General features: G+C 42.5%; 1 protein-coding gene across 2 annotated transcripts in view; it reads left to right on the forward strand.

Moving 5' to 3' along the window:
- Positions 1–534: 534 nt before the first annotated feature.
- itgb1a (integrin, beta 1a) overlaps positions 535–20,629 on the forward strand; it is a 37,383-nt gene continuing 17,288 nt past the window's right edge. For both annotated transcript variants that reach the window (XM_033638912.2, XM_033638910.2), the window contains exons 1-2: positions 535–898; positions 20,363–20,429. In XM_033638912.2, coding sequence (XP_033494803.1) covers positions 20,363–20,429 — 67 coding nt within the window. In that variant the 5' untranslated portion in view covers positions 535–898. The remainder of the gene's footprint in view (positions 899–20,362; positions 20,430–20,629) is intronic.

The following is a 20,629-nucleotide window of genomic DNA, read 5'->3' on the forward strand; positions in this document are numbered from 1 at the left end:
ACATTTGACAGTAGCTATAAATGATTATGCAGTGTGTGTGTTTGCATGAATTATCACCAATTTCCAGTTAATCCATTTTATGTGTTCGCCTATAGGTTGTAAGCCTTCTTTGAGTGTTTGTTCTCATTTGATTGTTTTCACAGTACGCTATATATTCAGTCTTTATCAATATATTTATTGTAGGTGTTTATGTGTAAGCTAACAGTATCAATGTAGCAGATTTTTTGGTGTTTGCTGTGAGTGTTTGCATTTTAATCGCCGTGTGTCCTGAAGTGGCAGGTAAGTAAATACTGTATTTATATCACAGTCTGCAGTAATTATGCTTTAAATAAACCTTAGATATGTATATTAAAATAGGCATAATTTTTTATGTTCCTAAGTGTGAACAGACTAATAAAATGAATTATAGAGTGAGTTTTTAAATGCTTCATGTAGTTGGCGTCCGAGTTTTATTTTGAAGGTCACAACCGGAGGTGGTGCGTGTTCCGTTGTCTCGGCAGCAGTGATGTTCAGGCAGGAGGAGCGGAGCTCTGCGGGTTCGCCTCTCCGCTTTACCCTGAATTAGACCGAGGAGAAGAGGTTCACAGAGGCGCTGCTGGGATTTTGTTTCCTTCTCCAGCCACCATACTGTTCCCACATTTGGTTTTAATATTAACTGTGTACATTTTCTCTGTGGAGGAAAGTTGAGGAGGGAATGAGCAGCAGGGGAAATCTGCCGTGACTTTAGTCGGAGGAGAAAGTGGCCCCCGGTGCCAACAGGGCAGATAGTTGCTGCTGCTGTCTGTCTGTCTGTCTGTCTGTGCTGCAGTGTGGAGGATCATCACTGGGAGCTGCTGAGGAGGAAAAGCTCGCTCACTTCTTCTGTATGTCGCCTCGGAAATAAAACCACAGCGCCAAGGTAAATAAGATTCACTTTATTTTATATGTCTGTAGAGGTCTGTGTCATGGACAGTAACTTTACACTGATGCAGAGGTACTACAGGGTACTTGTTATCACTTGTAGCAACATTTAAATATTCCTGTATGGCACTCAAAAATTAATGTGTGGTGTATATGTTAAGATATCACTTGGTATAATTATGCAGCATAGGAGGGATGAACAATAACATCGGTACATCATCGGTATCGGCCGATATCGGCATTTAAATGAACTATTAGAATCGGCCAACATGTTTTTTCTTATGGTGCACAATGTACAAATATTACATACATTGGAAAGTATTTAATGTCTCCATCTGCTGGTGGGCCATCACGATAAGAGTATGCATGTGTAGTATGATGCTAATTTACTACAGAAGAGACTTGGCGATCACTGAAATTATGTAGAGGAAAATATATCGATATCAGTTGTGGTTATTGGTCAAATGAGTTGTTACAACTGAGCGTATGGGATATCAGCAAAAAAATCAAATATCGTGCATCCTTAATAACATGCAAGCTTCAAAACAGGCTAGCTTAAATAATGTTTTTCAAAAGTTGTTGAAGGGATGCAATGATGCGGGACTTTCACGGTACGATAACGTTCTCAGAAAATATTGTGGTATCACAACATTACAAAGGCTTTGGGGTTCACTTCATTTTGTCTAAAATTACGTAAAAGTGGATATGTCAGTATCAGTTATCAGTCAAATAAGTTGTTACATATCGGCAAAAAATCCAGTATCACGCATCGAGCATTCGAGCTTCAAAATGTGCTATCTTAAATTATGTTCTTTAAAGTAATTGTTATTGTCGGGTTGGAACAGTGTGCGACTTTCACGGTAGGATAACTGTCTTAGAAAATATCGTGTTATTACAGTATTACAAAATTATTATCAGATACATTGACCCTTAAAGGAACAAAAACATTTTTTTCATTTCCAGCAAACGTTTTATTACTTTAATCGACACGTGCAGCCATTTTAAGTTACTAGTTGAAAATAACTAAAATAAAGCTGAGGTCAGTACTATAGAAAAGAGGGGTGGGAATCACCAGAGGATCCTTGATACAATATTGTCACGATACTTTACACGATACAATATTATTGTGATTTTAAATATGTTGCAATATGCTGAGTATCGCGGTAAAACATTGTGATACATTGCGATTTATTACCTTTTTTTATTTTTCATTTTGCAGCAAAATGTATTTAGAGGACTGAAAAGGCAATTGATTATATCATTCTAGTAGGCTACCTGAAGTTTAATTTGTAATATTTATATTTATATAATTAAAAAATCAATACTTGGCACTGTGTGATGATATGATATTGCTTATTTGTTCGCCCTCCCCTAATAGCAAAGCAAATCTACATAGTATGGTAACTGTCAATGTTCACACCATGGTGTACCTTGAAAGCAGTACACTGCTGTAACCAGATTTGTAGCTTATGATGGTTTAATAAAGGGGATGATGGTGTGTCCGTGTGTGTGGTTTGAGGGCAGTGTGCTCTCTTAAAATTCATTAACCAATCTGCTTTAATAATGCAAGCTACACAACATTATTCACCCGTTCATCTTTCCTGTATTAGAACATCAGGCTGTTGTTGCACCTCTCCTTGTTTAATGCAGACGGTCATATGAAAGAGCCTCAACAAGCAATCTCACATGATCTATGTAAATTACTCAGGGATCACTTGACCTGAGATGCTGACAGGCCAGAGGGAGAGATGCCTCAGAAGTTTAAATCCGCTGTGAGTCAGTGAGGTCCCAAAGAGACAGAGTGAAGTAAATCCTGAAGCCTTGTGTAGCAAACCTGAAGCAGAGGTATGAATATAATGAGGGGAATGCTTAAATACATCAACATACATGAAGAGCTTGCTGCTTGTTATTGCTCCGTGCAGTGCATGATCGACGGGCTGCACATCACACACTGATTGGATCAAGCAGAGTTCCCCCCGTTTCATCTGAAGGAGAGGAGGCTGACCGCGCGGACTCCACAGTGAAGCTGGAGAGCCTCGGCATCAGTTTAATCAGGGAAATGGACACAGGAAGGGAGGCAAGGGCGGAGTGAAAGAGAGGATGTCGGGAGATATGGAAGTTGAAGGGGGTGGAGGCAGGGCCGTTAAAGAGGAGGATGGGGAAGAAGGCTAATTGAGGCGGAGGGTAAATGTAGGACAGTGGGGGAGCTGATAGATGGTAGCAGAGCCAGTAGCCACCAGCTGAATCAATGTGACCTCGGGCCCCCAGGGAACAGCTGCTGCCGGCTCCCACCTGATTTACGAGGTCACTTAGTGCACACACAGGGCCACACCCAGGCCTGTCTCCTGCACATGTGACGTTTCACATGTGTGTGTTTGTTGTTTTTTCGGCCAGTGAATGACGTCCACCTTATGTGTGAACTTGTCCCCTTGAGACGGAAGTGATAAATATGCACTTTGTGATTTTCTGTGTGTGTGTGTTGCTGTGTTCCTGAGGGACAGGAGTGATGAATGTGTGTGATCGCCCTCTGTGACACATGCTTTGTGCCGGAGGGGGAGATCTAGGCTCACAGGCGTGAAGCGGTGCAAATAATCGCCTGCTACAGCCATTTACCTCCACTGCATGCACACCCATGCACGCACGCACACTTACCCCGCAGGTTTGAGAGCGGGGCTACAACTGTTGATCCCAGCAGAGCAGTTATCTGTGATTTGTTAGGCTCTGAATCACATGTTGTACCCGCAGCACAAACCTCTGCAGTTTTTCCTATAGTCTCAAACCAGTTAGATTAAAACTAACTATTACAGAAATTTAAGACTCTAAGGTTAACACAATAATTCCCCTTGCTGCATTTCTTCCATCTTATTCTTCTGGAAATTGGCATAGATTCGTCTATTTTTGCAGCTAGATTGCGGGGTGGGCCTTTCTTGGTTTTGGTTTGTGACCTCCAGAGCCAAAACCTTTGCCTTTGCTCCCGTCTCTCCACTCCTCCTCTCCACGTTGGGCTCAAACACACTTCTGGGCCTTTTTTTTTTTTTTTTTTGGAGGGGCTCATGCTTCTAAAAACAGCCTGTGAAACACTGGTCAGGAATGGCATGGTTAAAGCTGACCTCTGCTTGCCAAGGTCCGCTGAGAAAACGAGGCTAAACATGTTATGTCGGTTGTAAATAGTAGCAGACTTCTGCGGCCTGCGAGCTCCGTCATACTGTGTTTATTATTGTGACAGTGTGAAGGTTTAACTGCGAGGGCCTCTGAGTCGGGGAAAAAAAAAAGTTTTATGTGCCTTTCATTCACAGAACAACTCAGTTCAAGGATATAAAAGAGTTTGTGTTTAGAAATGTGGCTTTCTTCACTAACATGAACACTGGCTTGTCTCTCAGCAACAGAAATGGTCACTGAGGCTTGGTAGCAAAACAATTACACACAGAGTATCGAATACTGTTGTTTTTTATGTGTTTTGGGACCTTTTTGCCTTTAGGAGAGAGGTGACAGGAAATGAACGGAGAGGGATATGAGACAACACGTAACAAAAGCGTTGTTTTACACCAAACACTTTTGGTATTGTACCTTTGGAACCAAAAGGGACCCTTCAGACATGGTACCTAGACCCCAGTTGATGCAGCCGGTGCGTGGTGCTTAATTTGACTATTTTCAACATGGCAGCCGGATCACAAATTTTCCTATTTCCAGCTAAACAGTGCACTAAAATGTGTTTTTAAAACATTCGAGGGGAGAATCATGCAATGCAGCTGCATGAGAGACTCTTCTGCTGTAATTGGTTGTTTTTGGAGTGCCGTGGTTGATTTTAGCAAATGCCATCGTTTTTCTTTAGTTAGCTGATTGGTTCTTGCCATAATATGAATTTTAACAGTTGTCCAATAGGGCTGTCGGCTGTGTATTAACCTGACTTCTGCACAACACAACTGATGGTCCCAACCCCATTGATAAAGCAAGAAATTCCACTAATTAACCCTGATAAGGCACACCTGTGAAGTGGAAACCATTTCAAGTGACTACCTCTTGAAGCTCATGGAGAGAATGCCAAGAGTGTGCAAAGCAGTAATCAGAGCAAAGGGTGGCTATTTTGAAGAAACTAGAATATAAAACATGTTTTCAGTTATTTCACCTTTTTTTGTTAAGTACATAACTCCACATGTGTTCATTCATAGTTTTGATGCCTTCAGTGAGAATCTACAATGTAAATAGTCATGAAAATAAAGAAAACGCATTGAATGAGAAGGTGTGTCCAAACTTTTGGCCTGTACTGTATAACAACAAAAAGTGATTATCTGATTTCTACAGTAACACTATTACCTCAAATTAACCACAGCAATGTAATAAAAAATACTTAAATGCATTCATGCTTGGGCACTGTTATTTACATGACAACACCTAAACAGAACACACACACACGCTGTCTGTTTGTTTCTACCGCTCCCCTCGCTGGAAGTCTCGGACCTCCCGCCACCCGCCTCCGCCTTGATTAAACGCTAAAAATTAAATAAAAGAGGGAGACAGGTTTCTCCTATTTTATCATATTTTGTTATATTTCCTCCCGCCGCCCGCTCCCGTCTCAAACACGGAGGTCTCCCTCTCCGCTGAGCACCCACGGCGCACGCCCGGCCTGTTAAATAGCCTGTAACCGTAACAACTGTGTGACACAAACTCAGTGCTTTAGTTAAACAATAATGTCGGGCTCGGTCGGGTTCGGACAGAAATATGCAGCCCGTGCCGCACTCTAATGGAAATGCACGTGACGTTTTTTTTTTTTTTTTTTACAATCTAGGAACCGTTTGCAGGAACCGTTACTCCAAATGTGATGGAACCGGTTCTGGAACCGGAACTTTGGACCCCGTTCTGAAAAAGATCCGGATTCCAACCCTAGTCACGATACAATATTATTGCGATTTAAAACCTGTTGCGATATGCTGAGTATTGCGAAAAAATATATTGCAATTTATTAAATTTGTTCAACAGCAATTTTTTTCCCCCAACGTAAAACTTTGTCAACATTTGTTTTATTTAAAAAGATAAAGATTTCAGTCTGTTCATCTCACTTCAGCCTTTTTTGTTGCAGCAAAATGTATCAAGTGGACTGAAAAAGCAATTGATTTTAATTAATTTAATTGAAAAAATAGATACTTGACGTTCATGTAACAATACAGTATTACCACACATATAGCGTACAAATATTGTGATACTATGCGATTTTTCCATCTCTAATAGATATATCAATAATCTTTTTCTGTTCTAATGTTTATATTATTATAACAGCATTGGCACTGAAAATAAAAAAGGAGACGAAAAAGATGTCCGGCCCTACTGAATTTAATATTTGATATGTGTCATGTAGAATTTTCTGTAAACATGTCCTGAAATGTGATGGACACCAATGACAGCATTGCCAGTGAGTTTATTTAGCTGATTTGTAATAGTTTATCTTTTAATTTACGAATTCTACTATCATATATGTTATATTCTAACATTTAGAAGTATTTTTAAGCAATGAAAATAAAAAGAAAAGATTCTGTTTAATAATTTGACATTGGAATTTGTCTCCATACCTTTGATCATTAACTGATCACTTCCCATGTGCCTCCCCTCAGCGCCCTACATACATAAACACATAGAACCAATACAATGCACACACTGTTTTCTGTGTGTGTGTGTGTGTGTGTGTGTGTGTGTGAGTGTGAATGTGGTCTGTCAGACGCTGACATCTCAGGGGTGTTAAGTGAGTCACCAGCAGCCCACCAGTTCAGAGACAGAAACACAGTATAGCACTGTGGCCTCATGGATGGGCTTCGTTAAAGCCACTCATTACACTTGGAAATCCCTCTATTTATATCTGATGCAGCTCGATTAAAGGAGCTGATTGTTCCTGACTGAACCCGCACTGTATTTTTGGGGTGACGTCATTCCCACAACACACTGTTGAGCATAATAAGTTGACCAACTGAATGAATAGATACAAACCAACAGTGCACATATCTTTAGTTCAATAGACATTATGCGTAAAAGAATCAACTGTTCCCATGCGCTAAATCAGTGGATGTCAGGAAGCGGTACCAGAACAACATGATATCTGATTCACTCATTTATATTCAGCACCAGCTGTATAGTTCAGGGACATCAAGCTTGACGAAGACTCTCTATAGTAAGTCTGTCGTTCTGAGGAAGTGATACCACAGAGCTCAAACACAGTTTTAGAACACGACGTTCAGTCAGTGACCCCAAAGAACGTCTTGAGAATTAAACATGACATATGTTCCTCTCCTGTTCCCGAGAGGAAATGCATGTATGCAACTGTTTCAGCTGCACAGTTTTCACTCTCCCATGGCAGCGGAAACGGAGGCCCTCTGGTTCAAGTGTCAAGTCTGTGGCCTAATGTGAGACAGCTGAGTGTCATTAATGTGCCAGTTTGCAAGCATTCGAGCCTTTAGCAGAAAGACAACGGAGGTGTCCACAGCTGGGCCGCTGCTGGGTTCAAATCGGATTAAGACGGAGCTTTGACAGCCTGGGACATACTGCAGCCATTTCCACAGTCTTTATGACTTGCTGGCTTCTGTTGGACAGCTTGTGTGCTGTAGTTTGCACACGGTGACGCTGTTCTCATAAAAGGATGTGGCTGGTTTTGCCTGACGTTTCCTCCACCGTGAAGCTCACATTTGTGGTTTGGAGTGAATTGTCTCGACAACTGTTGCATGGATGGAAATTTGGGGCTCACATTTATTCCTTCTTTGGGATGAACTGTAATAACTTAGTGATCCTTTAACTTTTCATCTAGCTTTGTAATCACGTAAAATAATTTGATTTATGACCAAAGACCTGCAAAACTAGCATGACATAACACTCCCATGAGGTTTAGGTGTACTTTGTGTGTTGTGCTAATGAGCAAGTGTTAGCATGCTAACACTTTAAGTTAAAATTGTGAGTAGGTAATCATTATACCCTCTAAAACAGGGGTGTCAAACTCATTTTAGTTCATGGGCCACACACAGCTCAACTTGATCTCACATGGGCCGGACCAATAAAACCATCTCAAAATAACTCATCATCGTATCATCAGCTCCAAAATGTTCCTTTTTTTGTGTAAAGAATTACAGGGGTTTCTGTGAAGTGCTGTAAAGCTTAGTTGATTTAAAACACACATTAAACACACATTAAACATGGCTTAATACAGACAATTTCAAACACAAGTACACAAATCAGCTTCACTATAACTCGCAGCATTCATAGACAAACACTTGTCTTCATCTGGACACATTTTCCCCACAAATACAACATGCTAACGTTATTAGCACAAGTCTATGGCATTTTACATTTTATAAATTAGCCTAGCAGCTAGCTGGCTTTTTTCTCTTCTTTTATGAAGCCAGGGACAACAGCAACATTTAACAAAGGTAATGGTACAAAATTTGGCTCCATTACAACTCACAAGGTTCAATGACAAAACAACTGTCTTATACTAAACACGTTTTCAAAACAAATATAACATGATAAAGTTATATTTGTTTGGCATTTGACATTGTATAAATTAGCCTAGCGACGAGCTGAGATTTCCTCTGCTCATATGAAGCCAGGATAAATCACACACAAGACTTAAAATGCTATTTTAGTGGAGGCTTTATTGTCTTCACAATTTATTGTTTCTTATCTGTGAAATTAAAGTAAATTAAAGCTTCGTTTCCACTGAGGGAAATGGTTTCAGCTTACAGAAAAAAACAGGAGGTCTGCGTCACTGTGGCATGTAGTTACATTTCTGGGGAGGTGCACGTCAGGCTGCTGTGTAGGGTACGGCGTAGGTTTTACATTTACGCAGAGCCTAGGCTGCAGGAACAGCGTCGATTTAATGCAGAAGTATAAATCCCGCATTATTCTTGTCATCTAGTGGGACAGATTGGACCTTGTTGTGGACCAGTTCTGGGCTACGGGCCGTATGTTTGACACCCCTGCTCTAAACAATGGCGTGTTAGCATGCTGGCATTAGCATGACAGTCAGGATGTGTTCAGACAGATAAATGAAGTGAATATCCTGAGCTGTTTTTATTCACCCTCAAACTGTCGGTGTAGTGTACCAGCTGTACAGTAGCAGCAGCTCTTCTTTAGCAGACTGACTGTTGGGACCATTATCTGTGGAGAAATGGTCTTCCTCCTTGTCTCCGTCCCCACACACAGTTGAATAATCACCTCACTGCTGTAAATATTTGCCTGAGACTGCAGACTGCTGTCATATATCTAAATTATCCCTCTCAGTGTCTCAGCAGTGCAGGTGCTGCGCTGATTTCTGTAGATCATCCCAGAGAATTAACATCGGCGACAGCTGTTTATTAATGTCCAGTGTGTATCTTTGGCTGTGTCACTCGCATTTTGTCAAGCACTTTCCAAGCTTGTTTAGCTTTTCCCAAAGCTTAGATTACAGTGATGGTCTGATTTAGGTTTGGGAATCAGACACGCTTGATTCACAAAGACAATATGCTGCCATTTTGGCAGCTTGCAGTATTTTCAGCACTCTGTAACGAGTCAGTCTGGTCCTCTCCCTCTCTGTGTCTCTCTTCCTTTCTCTATTGAATGCCAAATATGTCATCTTTATGTCTGTAAGAGGGAGATGTGGCTGGATTCCAGGCACCACGATACAGGCTTCCTGTGTGATCCCATTGAGCTTCCTGTGTTTCAGGAAAGGAAGGGCAGAGTCAGCAAAGACAGGGAGTTTGGGGGAAGCTTATTGTACAGCACATCTAAGCTTCACATGCAGAGCCCTCAGCTCACATTGTCACAGCCAGGCAACCCCACAAGATCCCTTAAACGAGCCTAAATTTCAGCTTGGGGGTTGGTGGTGAGAACTGGATGCTCCGTCCTTCTCTAGATCAGAGGATCGCCATAAATGGTTAAACAGATGGCTGCCTAAAAATGTCATATTTTACAGATGCTTGAGCAAGGCTTGTCTACTTTGAAGTGTACTTTACAATGCAACAGTGAATCAGCATTTCAGCTTTTTAATTTTCTGGAACACACAGACATTTTGCCTTTTCCATTAACACAAGGTTAGTTGTGGGTTTTTTGTGTCTCTATGGGGGTTGAGGCAGATTTGTCTTTGTGTCTGCTGTGATTTCGTCCACCTTTTGGAGTGATTGCAGAGGCCAGGTGGAAAGGAGTCCGAAATAACTTGTTAGCACTGCACAGCTATTTTCAACACAGAGATGCAGCCTTGAATAGTGATATGGACTTGGCCCTCGTCCAGAGGTTGTGGTTTCGCCTCAATTGTTCTGGCTGAACTGCTGTGGGAGGACATGTTGTGATGAGATTTGAATTGTGAACCCTGTTCAATATGAATGTATTTAAGGCACTGAAAAGAAACCAGAACTGCTTAAGTGTTATTGATTTTCAGACTGGAAAAGTCAGAAAGTCCTTGCAAGGCAGAAGCCTCCCCCCTTCACCTCAAGAGGTGTATCTTTAGCCTCCTTCATACAAGGGGAATGTTGGGCAGGCTAAGAGCCAATCTATGTGGCTAAGAGTTTTGTGTGGAAAGTAAAGCATAACTTTCAAAACCAGCAACAAGCTGTCTGCAGAGCTACTCATAACGCTGACATCTAGGCTGCAGCTACCACCCCCATTATTCTGTTAAACTATTAGAGTGGATCATTGAGTGTCCCGGGGCTGAACCATCATGAAAACTGGTGTTCATACACTTCTTGGCGATCAGCATCTGGGGCAGCTTACCAACTGACCATATCACCGTGCATATTCATCCCTGCACATTCGTGTCAGGCCGGCTTTCACTGCAGTTGTACTGTCTTCTCATGCAACTCAAAAAAGCTTGATGCAATGGCGTAATATCTGCCTATCTAACTCAGAGAGCTAATGTGACTCACTGTTTGTGGTTAGCTCGTGTCCTAGTTAGTTGATGGACTTCCACCTTCATCAACCACTTCTTTATTTTTCTCTTACCAGTGCAAAGAACAGAAGTCCACCAGTCAAACCCCAGCTGCAGACAGGCATACCACACCCAGAAGAGTCTCATGGTGGCTAACGTTAGCGAACTTTAGACCAGTGGTTCTCAAACTTTAAACACCACATACCATCTGAGAAAATACAAGGCTCTTTAAGTGCCACCATTAAGACCAACATAGGTGTTGGTCTTAAGGTGTTGGTGTACTGAATTCAGCTATGGGCAATCAATACAGGAGGCAGGTTTATTCCTAATCAGAAGATTATTTAATGGTGACTGTTCTCAACAGAACTGGCACTTAAACTCTTGCACACAACTCTCATACACGGCAGGGGCCAGCCTCTTGTCAGGTTCTGTGGAGACTTCACTGGCACTGCTTAAGTGGCCACTAGCGCTTTTGCTCGGTTGATTGTCATCCACTTCAGTTTCAACTGGGCTGCTGGAAATATTCTCCTCCTGACCCACACTTCTCTTTCTAATAGTCACCAGTAGGAGCCACGATTGAAGTGTTTTTAACTGTTCTTTTTACCTCAGCTTATCTTGCCATTGCAATTTATCATAATTATGTGTGCGCCACGTTCAAGAATGTGTCGACATAGCAGGCTGAGTATTTTGATACTATCATGTACATTTAAAAACAATTACTGATTCATTTCTGTAACTGCTTGCCTTAGTAGGGGTTGCAGGGGGGCTGTAGCCTATCCAAGCTGATAGTGGGCGAGAGGCGGGGTACACCCTGGACAGGTCACCAGACTATCGCAGGGCTGACACATAAGCCCCGTTTCCAGTATAGTACCTTTGGAACCAAAAGTAACCCTTCGGACATGGTAGCAAGAGCCTAGTGTTTCCACCACAAATGGTACTCTTTCATGTGGGCGGGGTTGTTGTTACTCTCTTCTCCGTCCAGCATTCACTGTTTACTCCTTTATCAGTCTGCACAAACAGGCTGCAGTGAGAGTCCAGGTACCCCAACAGAATGGGGACCAAAAATGGGGACTGTACAGAACGGTTCTATCGGTACATCCACAACTTTTCACAGTGGAAACAGAAAAAAAGGCATACCGAACTGAACTGTACCAGAGGGCTCAGTGGAAACGGGGCTATAGAGACAGTCAACCATTCATGCACACATTCACACCTACAGCCAATTTTAGATTCACCAATTACTGTAACTTAACCTGCATGTCTTTGGACTGTGGGAGGAAGCTGGAGTACCCTCATACCACTAGAAGGAGCCCATGTACTACTGGTGGTACACACACCATAAAAATGGTGGTTAAGATAGATACTGCTGTGAAATGGACATTACTGAAGTCGGTTCACTGTCTTAATGACTCATCTGTATTTGTTAAACTGTAACTGAAGTGTCACTGATAAAAATTTCAGTGAATGAATGAAAACTGAATGTTAAACTTTAATTGTCTCTTCTAGCCTTGGCAGCTGTTCAGCAAATGTTAAATATTCTCACCCAGTGTGATGCCTCATTACTCTCAGGATATTCCTTCGCACATACCTGTGGTATAAATTTAGTAGACTATGCCTAAGGTCCTATCAGTGCTGACATTATCTTGTTAGCTAATTTTACAGCTGTACGAATTAGTTTTTATCATTCCAGTGCTCTAGATCACTAAACCTTTTTCTCGAAATGTGAAGACAGAAATAGAGTCTGATGTCATTAACACACATCTGTGTGTTTCTCTTTGAGGCTAAAAATAAAGAATGGCAGACTGAATCCGACGTGATGGAAACTCCTTGGCATTCCTGCTCCTCGCTCACAAGTTCCACTCTAACTTTAACTGTTCAATACAGTTATTTTCACGTTGCTTTCTATCTGACAAAGCTTCTTCTGTTGAGGAGTAGTTCGAAAACTGGAATGCTTTTGTAATGTGGAAACTATGATGACATTTTTCTAGGCATTTGTGCCTTCACTCCTATCTCCTGGAGTATTTTCCCCTTTTTCTTCGTCAGTGGAAAGATCACGTTGGATTGTCTGCCTGTATCAGTGTCCCCGAGGCAAAGAAGCACCAAAAGATTAAAGACATCAGCGTCTGCCTCATTAGTATTATTTATCACACGGAGGCTCTTCTGGCAAAGAGGGGACGGTGAGTGGGAACACTTTAAGGATCAGACCCTCTGTCATGGTCTCAGAGGGCAGCTTGATTCATTGCTTTTGTCTGCTATGAGAGGGCCCTCCGGAGGGTAGTGGGAGGTGGTGGTTGTGGTTGTGGTGGTGGTGGTGGGTGGGGGGGGGGGTTGACAGAGACACAGACAGACACTGTTTGGTATTCTCCTTCAGTTCTTTCGGGCGGCTTGTACGTCTCAGAGCTCAGACATGTTCCCCGCTCTGCACTGTTTGAAGGGTATGTGAAGTCAGGGGGCCACTGGTTTGGCTTGGTGCACAGCAGACGGAGTGAACTGAGCAGTTGTGTGGGTGGTATGATATATAAGGGAGACGGAGGAGGGAGAGGAAACAAGGGAGAGAAAAAGGGAGGATGGGAGGATAGGATGCCAGAGATATGGTACAGACAACAGTGGAGTGACTGAATGCATCTTTTTTTCTTTCGCTCTGCACACCTGCTCATTTAAACGTAGTTTCCTTCACCAAAATTAATATAAAAAAAAGGCCTAAACAACCACACCATTACTGTACAAGTGGAGGAGGGAGGATTAGGTAAGACTAAAGGGCTAACTCAGCAGAGGCAAGGAAAGTCTTTAAGTTCCTTTCCTTTGGACTTGAGGCAACCCTTTCCCCCTCAGAGTTGTGCACCGCCCTTTCCTGTTTTTCCTTCTTTTCCATTCCTTCTTTTCACGGCCAGAGAAGAACAGCCATTCTGAGCGAGGGAAGTCCAGGCCTTCTCCTACAAAAGAGCGCTGTGACTCTGAGCCGCCAGCTTCTTTACTGCTGCAGTGCATGCTTTTACTGTGTCTAGCTCCCTGACTCTGCTGGTCATTATTCATGGCAGCGCTTGCTGAAGTAAGTACTTCTAAGCACTTGCAAATGCAGCTCAATTTAAAGGAAAGTAAATCCACTTCACGGTTAAGGCTTGTGTGGCTCAATTACACTGGTTTCTCTGCATCGGAGGTTTTCACGTGGGGGGTTCAGAAACCTTCAGAGGTTCTTTGAGTGAACACCTGGGGAGCCCAAGCCCAGAAAGAGTCATAAAAATGTATTATGATATAAGGCTGGCTGACCCCACTCAGTTAACTGTTGAATCTACAACAGGGACAGACTGAGAGAAGAGTCAGCACACAGGAGGTGAAGCAGTGGGAGCCTATAGAGATTTGGCAGTACCATTTCTACCACGGGTGCTTTTTAGGGCAGACTGTCGAGCTGGTAAAGCAGCTACGTGACCCCCCCTACCATACCTACGCATCAGTCCACAAACAACCCCCTTCGACCTTTGGTCCAGAACATAGACTGTATCTAAACAAAAACGAAATGACAGCTCCTCAAAAGTGAAGCTGAATCATCTCGACCGCCCCCTGGTGGTTGGCTGCAGGGTAGGTAATAAAACCGGGCCTCTGCAGGGCAACACAATGGTCTGAGTTGAAGGTGTGAGAAAGAATAGTATCAGTAACATTGTTAACACTGCATCTGCGACTAAGCGGCAGATGAAATCTTGCTGACTAATGACCTTTAGGGTTGACTAATGTTTGGTCGACTATCAGTGGTCAGCTCTAGTTCTCAGGAACCTTAAAGCTTCCATTGCAAAAGAATTTAAGTTTCACTGTTTTGAGTTCTTGGTTGTGTTGTCTTATCTGAGGCAGACATTTTTTTTGTTTGTATGGAAGTTCCAAAATGTATTGTCCTTACCTGTGGGTAGCTTACACTAGCTAGCTGTCTGCAGATATCAGGCTGATGTCGAAAGAGGCAATCAACAGGAGTACATGAATCAGGGGATGTAAAACTGATCATTAAAGTGAAGGTCAGTGCTCTACTTAGTTAAACCATCTAGCACCAACAGTCCCTAGCTGTGTGGGTTAACCTGTATGTTTTTAATATGCATATGCAGCTCTGCAAGTAGTGCTGGTATTTTGTATTTCTTGCTTTTGTGCATGAAATCCTGGAAAAATGTGTTTTAATCATGTTTTAGTCTCACATTTTGTAGGGAAAAAGTATTAGAATTGCAAATTGTTGAACTTAATATCTAAATTTTTGATTCAGTTGACTAATTGGTTGATTAAACAGTTGTTTCAGCACTTTCTTAAACTGAATTAATAGCTTCAAACTGGCCAAAGGGCATTGTAGGAGTCAGGGTGTTACAAATACAGCATCCCTTCATCATGGATCTCACAGCTCATATTTCCCCAAAGCGCAGTCTCAGTGCTGCAGGTTACTATCCTGGTCAGGCAGCGTTCAGTCCCTCAGGAATGCCTGAGAAGCTCAGCCCATTTTAGTCACGCACCACAGTGTCTGCCATGCATCACCTTCTCCTGCCAACTGATAGAGCTTTGGAAAGCCCATAAAGCACTGGGACGCCATGAGTCACAGGTCAGGTGTGTGTGACAAGTGGACAGGCGCTGTGAAGTCAAATGTGCATGTATGCACGCTAGCGCCTGAGAGAGGCAGGAAGAGCGTGGGAGCTACAGAAACTACTGTAAGAGAATAACCAGTGCTGCTCTGTCTTGCTTTAGTCAGCAAACTGTCAGGCATTCATCTTTATTTTTGTGTTTTCCCATGGACAAATACAACTGTGCATTGTGGTTGCCATGGAAACATCTCCTAATAGTCCTCATCCCTCTCTCTGTAGCAATCGTGATCTGTGCCAAACATTCAAATAGTTTATGGAAACGTACTTATTGGAGCATGCACTTTTCAAACCTCGTATATCAAACTGACTGTTACTGATAGTGATGTCATGCAGTGATACAAGATAATGTTTTCCTGGCTTTATCTAGCTTGTTTCAAATGGTATGTGGGTATGGTTTCTGAACATCAGGACTCTGAGCTTTCCCACAAAGGAGTGCAGTCCAAGGCTGTCGGGGAGTGTTGCAAATATTCAAAACCACAAGTGGTGGCGCTAGAGGAAGAATCACTGGATCACCAAAGTCAGTAGGATTCATCATCTTGGCTCCATGAAAGGATTTTCTAGAGGCGATTTTTGGCATGCCAAATCAAATCATGCCATGTTAATGACTTGAAGCAATCTCAGTTGACTGAGAGGTCTCCGACTGATGAAACCAATCTCTGACTTTCAAGGGGTATCCCTCAAAAAATGTATATGAATTTCAACTGGATTATCTTATACAGAGTCCCAATAATCTATTTCCTTTTTTGGAGGAAGAGAAGTGGAGGCATGTTGTTTTGGCGTGCTCCGTGGCACTAACACCAATACTTCCAATGCAAGGATGCTCGAGGAGATGGGCATCCAGCATTCGTTTGTGCAGTGCTGAGAGAAAATTAGGAACACAAAAGTGGACAAGATCCAAAACCTGATCAGATTTTATTGTGGTGATGTGATGGTGGACAGACTGACCATCTGGCCGACAGGGAGATGTTGCCATCCTTAGAGTCATCTCGCTAGCATGACTAAACTCCCCTCAGCTGCAGCTTGGCGGTGGTCTTGAACATAACCCAGTGTAGAAAATTACTGAACAAATATCCTTTAAATGAGCAGGAAACTAACAGGATAGTCTCTGCTTATCTACTAAGAAAAGGCAGGTTGCAAACCGTGCTTTAGATTAAGTTGTGGGTCTGCACAACTGCGTCCTGTGTGGGTATAACAAAGAACTTATTTGCCAGAAATGTCAATTGTTCCTGAGAGAAAACATGTTTGATTCAGAGAAGCAAATTAATCAAATCAAAACTGATTTTCAGGGCTTCAACCAGATCTCATGGTCTTCATCAGCACTTCTTGACAAATGCATAAATATCTTCTCCTAAAACGCTACAGACAAAAAGTTTGTTGTAGTGCCCGTGTTAACCAGAACCACCTTGAAATGATGACAAGTTGTATTTACGACTTCTGAACTCTGAGCTTTGAAGGCAGCGTAACATCCTGTTCCGAGCCCTTTCTTGGACCGCTCGCTACTCTCTGCTATATTTTACTGTAGCCTTTTATTGAGCATTCCTCTGTGCAGCTGCTAAGCTTCGCAGGATCGAAGACAACATGGTTATTTTACTAACTTGACACCTCGCTGGCATTTTGGAGACGTAGTTTGCATTTGAATGATTCCTTGGAGCTGAAGTTGAAACCCCGGCCAAAGCGAAAAGAAAATATCTGAGTGTGTGGTTTTGTTATAAGAGGAATGTGAACTTAAATTCCTTTGTTTTGGTTCGGTTTTAACTGGAATCAGTCGTTCATTGTACATGCACGTACAGCACATCAAAGACTCACAATGTCTGAACCTATTTCATGTAAATCAGTGACTGAGTAAATCTTTATTCAGGTCATTACACAAATATTTTGGAACACAGCTATTCTCCTAAAAGTCTGTTGGGTTCAGTGTGTTGTGACGGTGTAACAGTGTCAGAACCAGGTCAAATGTGGTATTTATCTCGCACACACATACTGCCCATGTACAGCAGTGGAGATCCAAGCCAGCTGATCTAATCTGGGGGGCTGTAGACAGGCCGTCTGCCCCTCTGTGTCTATATAAACGGACACACACACACAAACGCTCACACAGGCACTCAGGAATGCATCACTCAACACCGCGCACACTGAACGTCAGAGCTTCCTTTACCACAGTGTAAGGGAATGCAGTCTTTTAATGTAGCCCCTATGAATAGCCAGCAACGGCCACTGGAGTCAAAAAGGAAGAAGAAAAACGTTTTCTCGCTGTATCACCGTCTGTCCAGCTCTAATTTGAACCTCATGCTTTAATATCCAGTGTTGTAGACAACTTTAGCTACTGTGGAGATTCCCGTAGAAATGACTCCCATGAGTTTGTGATTTATGGTCAAGCGGGATATTAGCTTTACATTCCACATGTTAATTAGATTCGGCCCATGCTGACCCCTCACCAGCGCACCTTAAAGCAACATCAGGCCATTGATTCGGTGTCTCTCTGGAGGAGCCTCTCCAGCTGTTGCTTATTAGAGCTGCCAATAAGCCGTGATAAGAATCCCAAACGCATGTCAGCGCTGACTGAATCTTTTGAGACAGCAGCACTAATGTGGAATTTATAATGATAGCGAGGGGTCACCGAAAAACCTTTGTCCTTAACTTACAGTGCAGACTGTAAATATAACCTCAGCTCTTTGCTCATGATTATTTATAGTCAATAAAGCTGTAACCTCAAACTGAAGGAAGTCTTCTCAGGCAGTGTTTTGGAGCCACGCTAGCAGTTGGTCTGTTGGTCTGTGGAAGACTGAAGTATCTCTGAAACTATTGGATGGATGTCAGTTATGTGCAGATATTCATGGTCCCAGAGGGGGTATCCTTAATTACTTCTGTCACCTCCTAACCTTTCGCCTGGCACCACTGTGAGCTTGAGAGGTTTTGGTTTTCATTTATTGGCACCAGCAGGTCAAAGTTTTAATTTATCTACCGAATATCTTCACATCTACCAGGGCTGTAATCAACCTAAGAAAGTCTTAGTCGACTGAAACTCTGCCTACTCCTCAACTATTCAATTGGTCAGTGGGGAAAGAAATTCTGCACACTACCTCCACGTGCACTCTACCTTACCTAGGGCAAGTTGAATGCCTAGAGTGAAAAATAAATATGATGTCCACGTTATCTGTGCATGGTATTGGGATTGGGGGCATCTAGCTGAGCTGCATGCACAAGTCTATCTCACCACCAAGCGTTAAATATTGGACACTATTGAAGATATTTCTAAGGCTGGCGATACAACATAATGTCACTAGCGTTAAATATTTTTAAGTTGAATGCGATCGAGGCTTACTATTTTGGGGTAAAACGCTGCGCTGGTCAGTGTCACTAGCCATCCAATCACAGTTGATTAGAGGCAGGAGAAAGACCAGCTGTCACACAGGACATTTACAAGCACTGGACAATTAACAGCTGCCGTTTTCAGCTGGGAAAAGACACACTTTGGTGAACACATGACCTTGTTAAAGTAACAGCAGCGATTGTCCAACCAATGAGAATTTGGTCAGACAAGAGCATATCGACCAGTCAACCAACCAACCAGAATTTGACAACCCAACCCAACCAATCAACTGGCACAGTTTGTATACAGACATTCATTGTTCCCAGAGGATGGATCCCACTGAGCCTGGTTGGTCCCTGATTCTTTCTGTAGCGCCAACATGAGGTTGAAATTAGTGGTTTTAGTAAAAGGCTCAACCAGGCTGGTTGGTCCATCCTTTTGGTCCAGACTCAAATCTTTGCAACCCTTGGCGGGATGGCCATGACATTTAGTAAAGACATGATTTTCAATGCACGATTATCACGGCCAAAAGGGTTCACGTGAACAACATTATCGCAGTATCTATAGAAGTTTTTGAAATAATTATCATGCTTTCAGTCAAATTCATCTTTAAGTTTGTTTAGTGTGCGTTATGTCTCTTTTTGGCAAATGAATTAAGCTTTGAATACGAATATAGGGAGGCGGAGAGAGTCTGTAACCATCACTGTACAAAACTGTATCTTGAAAAGGCAACTAGATAGTGTTGGAGTGGGAGATAAAGTGAGATAATAAAGACACAGAAATGATGTAAGAGGCGATACTGTCATATGTCTAAGCAATGTTTAATTTTTGAATATGGTTATCATCAATACCAGTGTATCACAACACTCCTAGTCCCAACTTAAATGGCAGCCTTAGCCGTAACTGTTTTTAGTTCTAATCAGCAAATGTAGCATGTTAATACCCTTAATTAAGACTGTGAACATGATAAATAAACCTAAACATCAGCATGTTTTTCACTATAAGTATGTTGGCAAGCTTTGCTTATTACCTGCTATGTCTAAGTGCAGTCCCACAGAGCTGCTAGCGTGGCTGCAGACTGCTCACAAATCAGCCGTTTAGCGCAGAGAGACGTCCGTCTGCTCACTTATCCTTTGTAAGTCATAAGCTTTGCATTAAGAGCACAACAAGATGCATCGATATGGCTGACAAAAGGGCCTTCACACAGACACGGGATCAATAAACACAACCAGAGAGGGGTTGACTCTGGGGAGCTGAAGCTATTTACAGTGAAAGGGATTGTGGGGAAAAAGGAGGCTTCAGTCCAGGTCAGGGGCAAGTCACTGCGATTGTGTGTCTGTACTGTAGGCGGATGTGTGCTGCATGTTTGTATGTGAAAGTGGTCCGAATTGAATTAACTGCCTTTTACCCTTTGACCGACTGAGAATAGCCGAGCCGCTGCCACTGGATAATTTATTATCTCCAATCAAAGACGTTTACACATTCAATCTGTCATCTTTGAGACCCTCTCTCGTTGTTCTGGAGCCATTTGTCCAGGAAATTATGAATTGAAGCATTCAGGCTGTGAACAAAGACATCGTCACAAATGACATATTGCTTTTCAGAACAGCAGTATCTCTTTGATGAGACCGCAGCACATTTAGAATATCTTTCCTGTGTGTGTGTTTTCAGATGGACCTGAAGCTGCTCTTGATCTCCACATTGTTAGGAGTCTTCTGTTTCAGCAGTGCTCAGAAAGGTAAGGTTGGCTGACACACTGTATTGCTGTAACATCATTATTCTGTCACATGATGTCATTTCGTTGATGTCAGCACACATATTAAAAGTTTATAATGATGACTACCTCCTCAGAGGGAGGCCAGCTACTTTATCTTAATGATGTCACTGACCAGAGATCCACCTACGGAGTGCGGAGGATAATGGAAAAGAGGGAATATT

The sequence above is a fragment of the Epinephelus lanceolatus genome, chromosome 20 (assembly GCF_041903045.1).
Source record: "Epinephelus lanceolatus isolate andai-2023 chromosome 20, ASM4190304v1, whole genome shotgun sequence".
In the NCBI taxonomy this organism is placed as follows: domain Eukaryota; kingdom Metazoa; phylum Chordata; class Actinopteri; order Perciformes; family Serranidae; genus Epinephelus; species Epinephelus lanceolatus.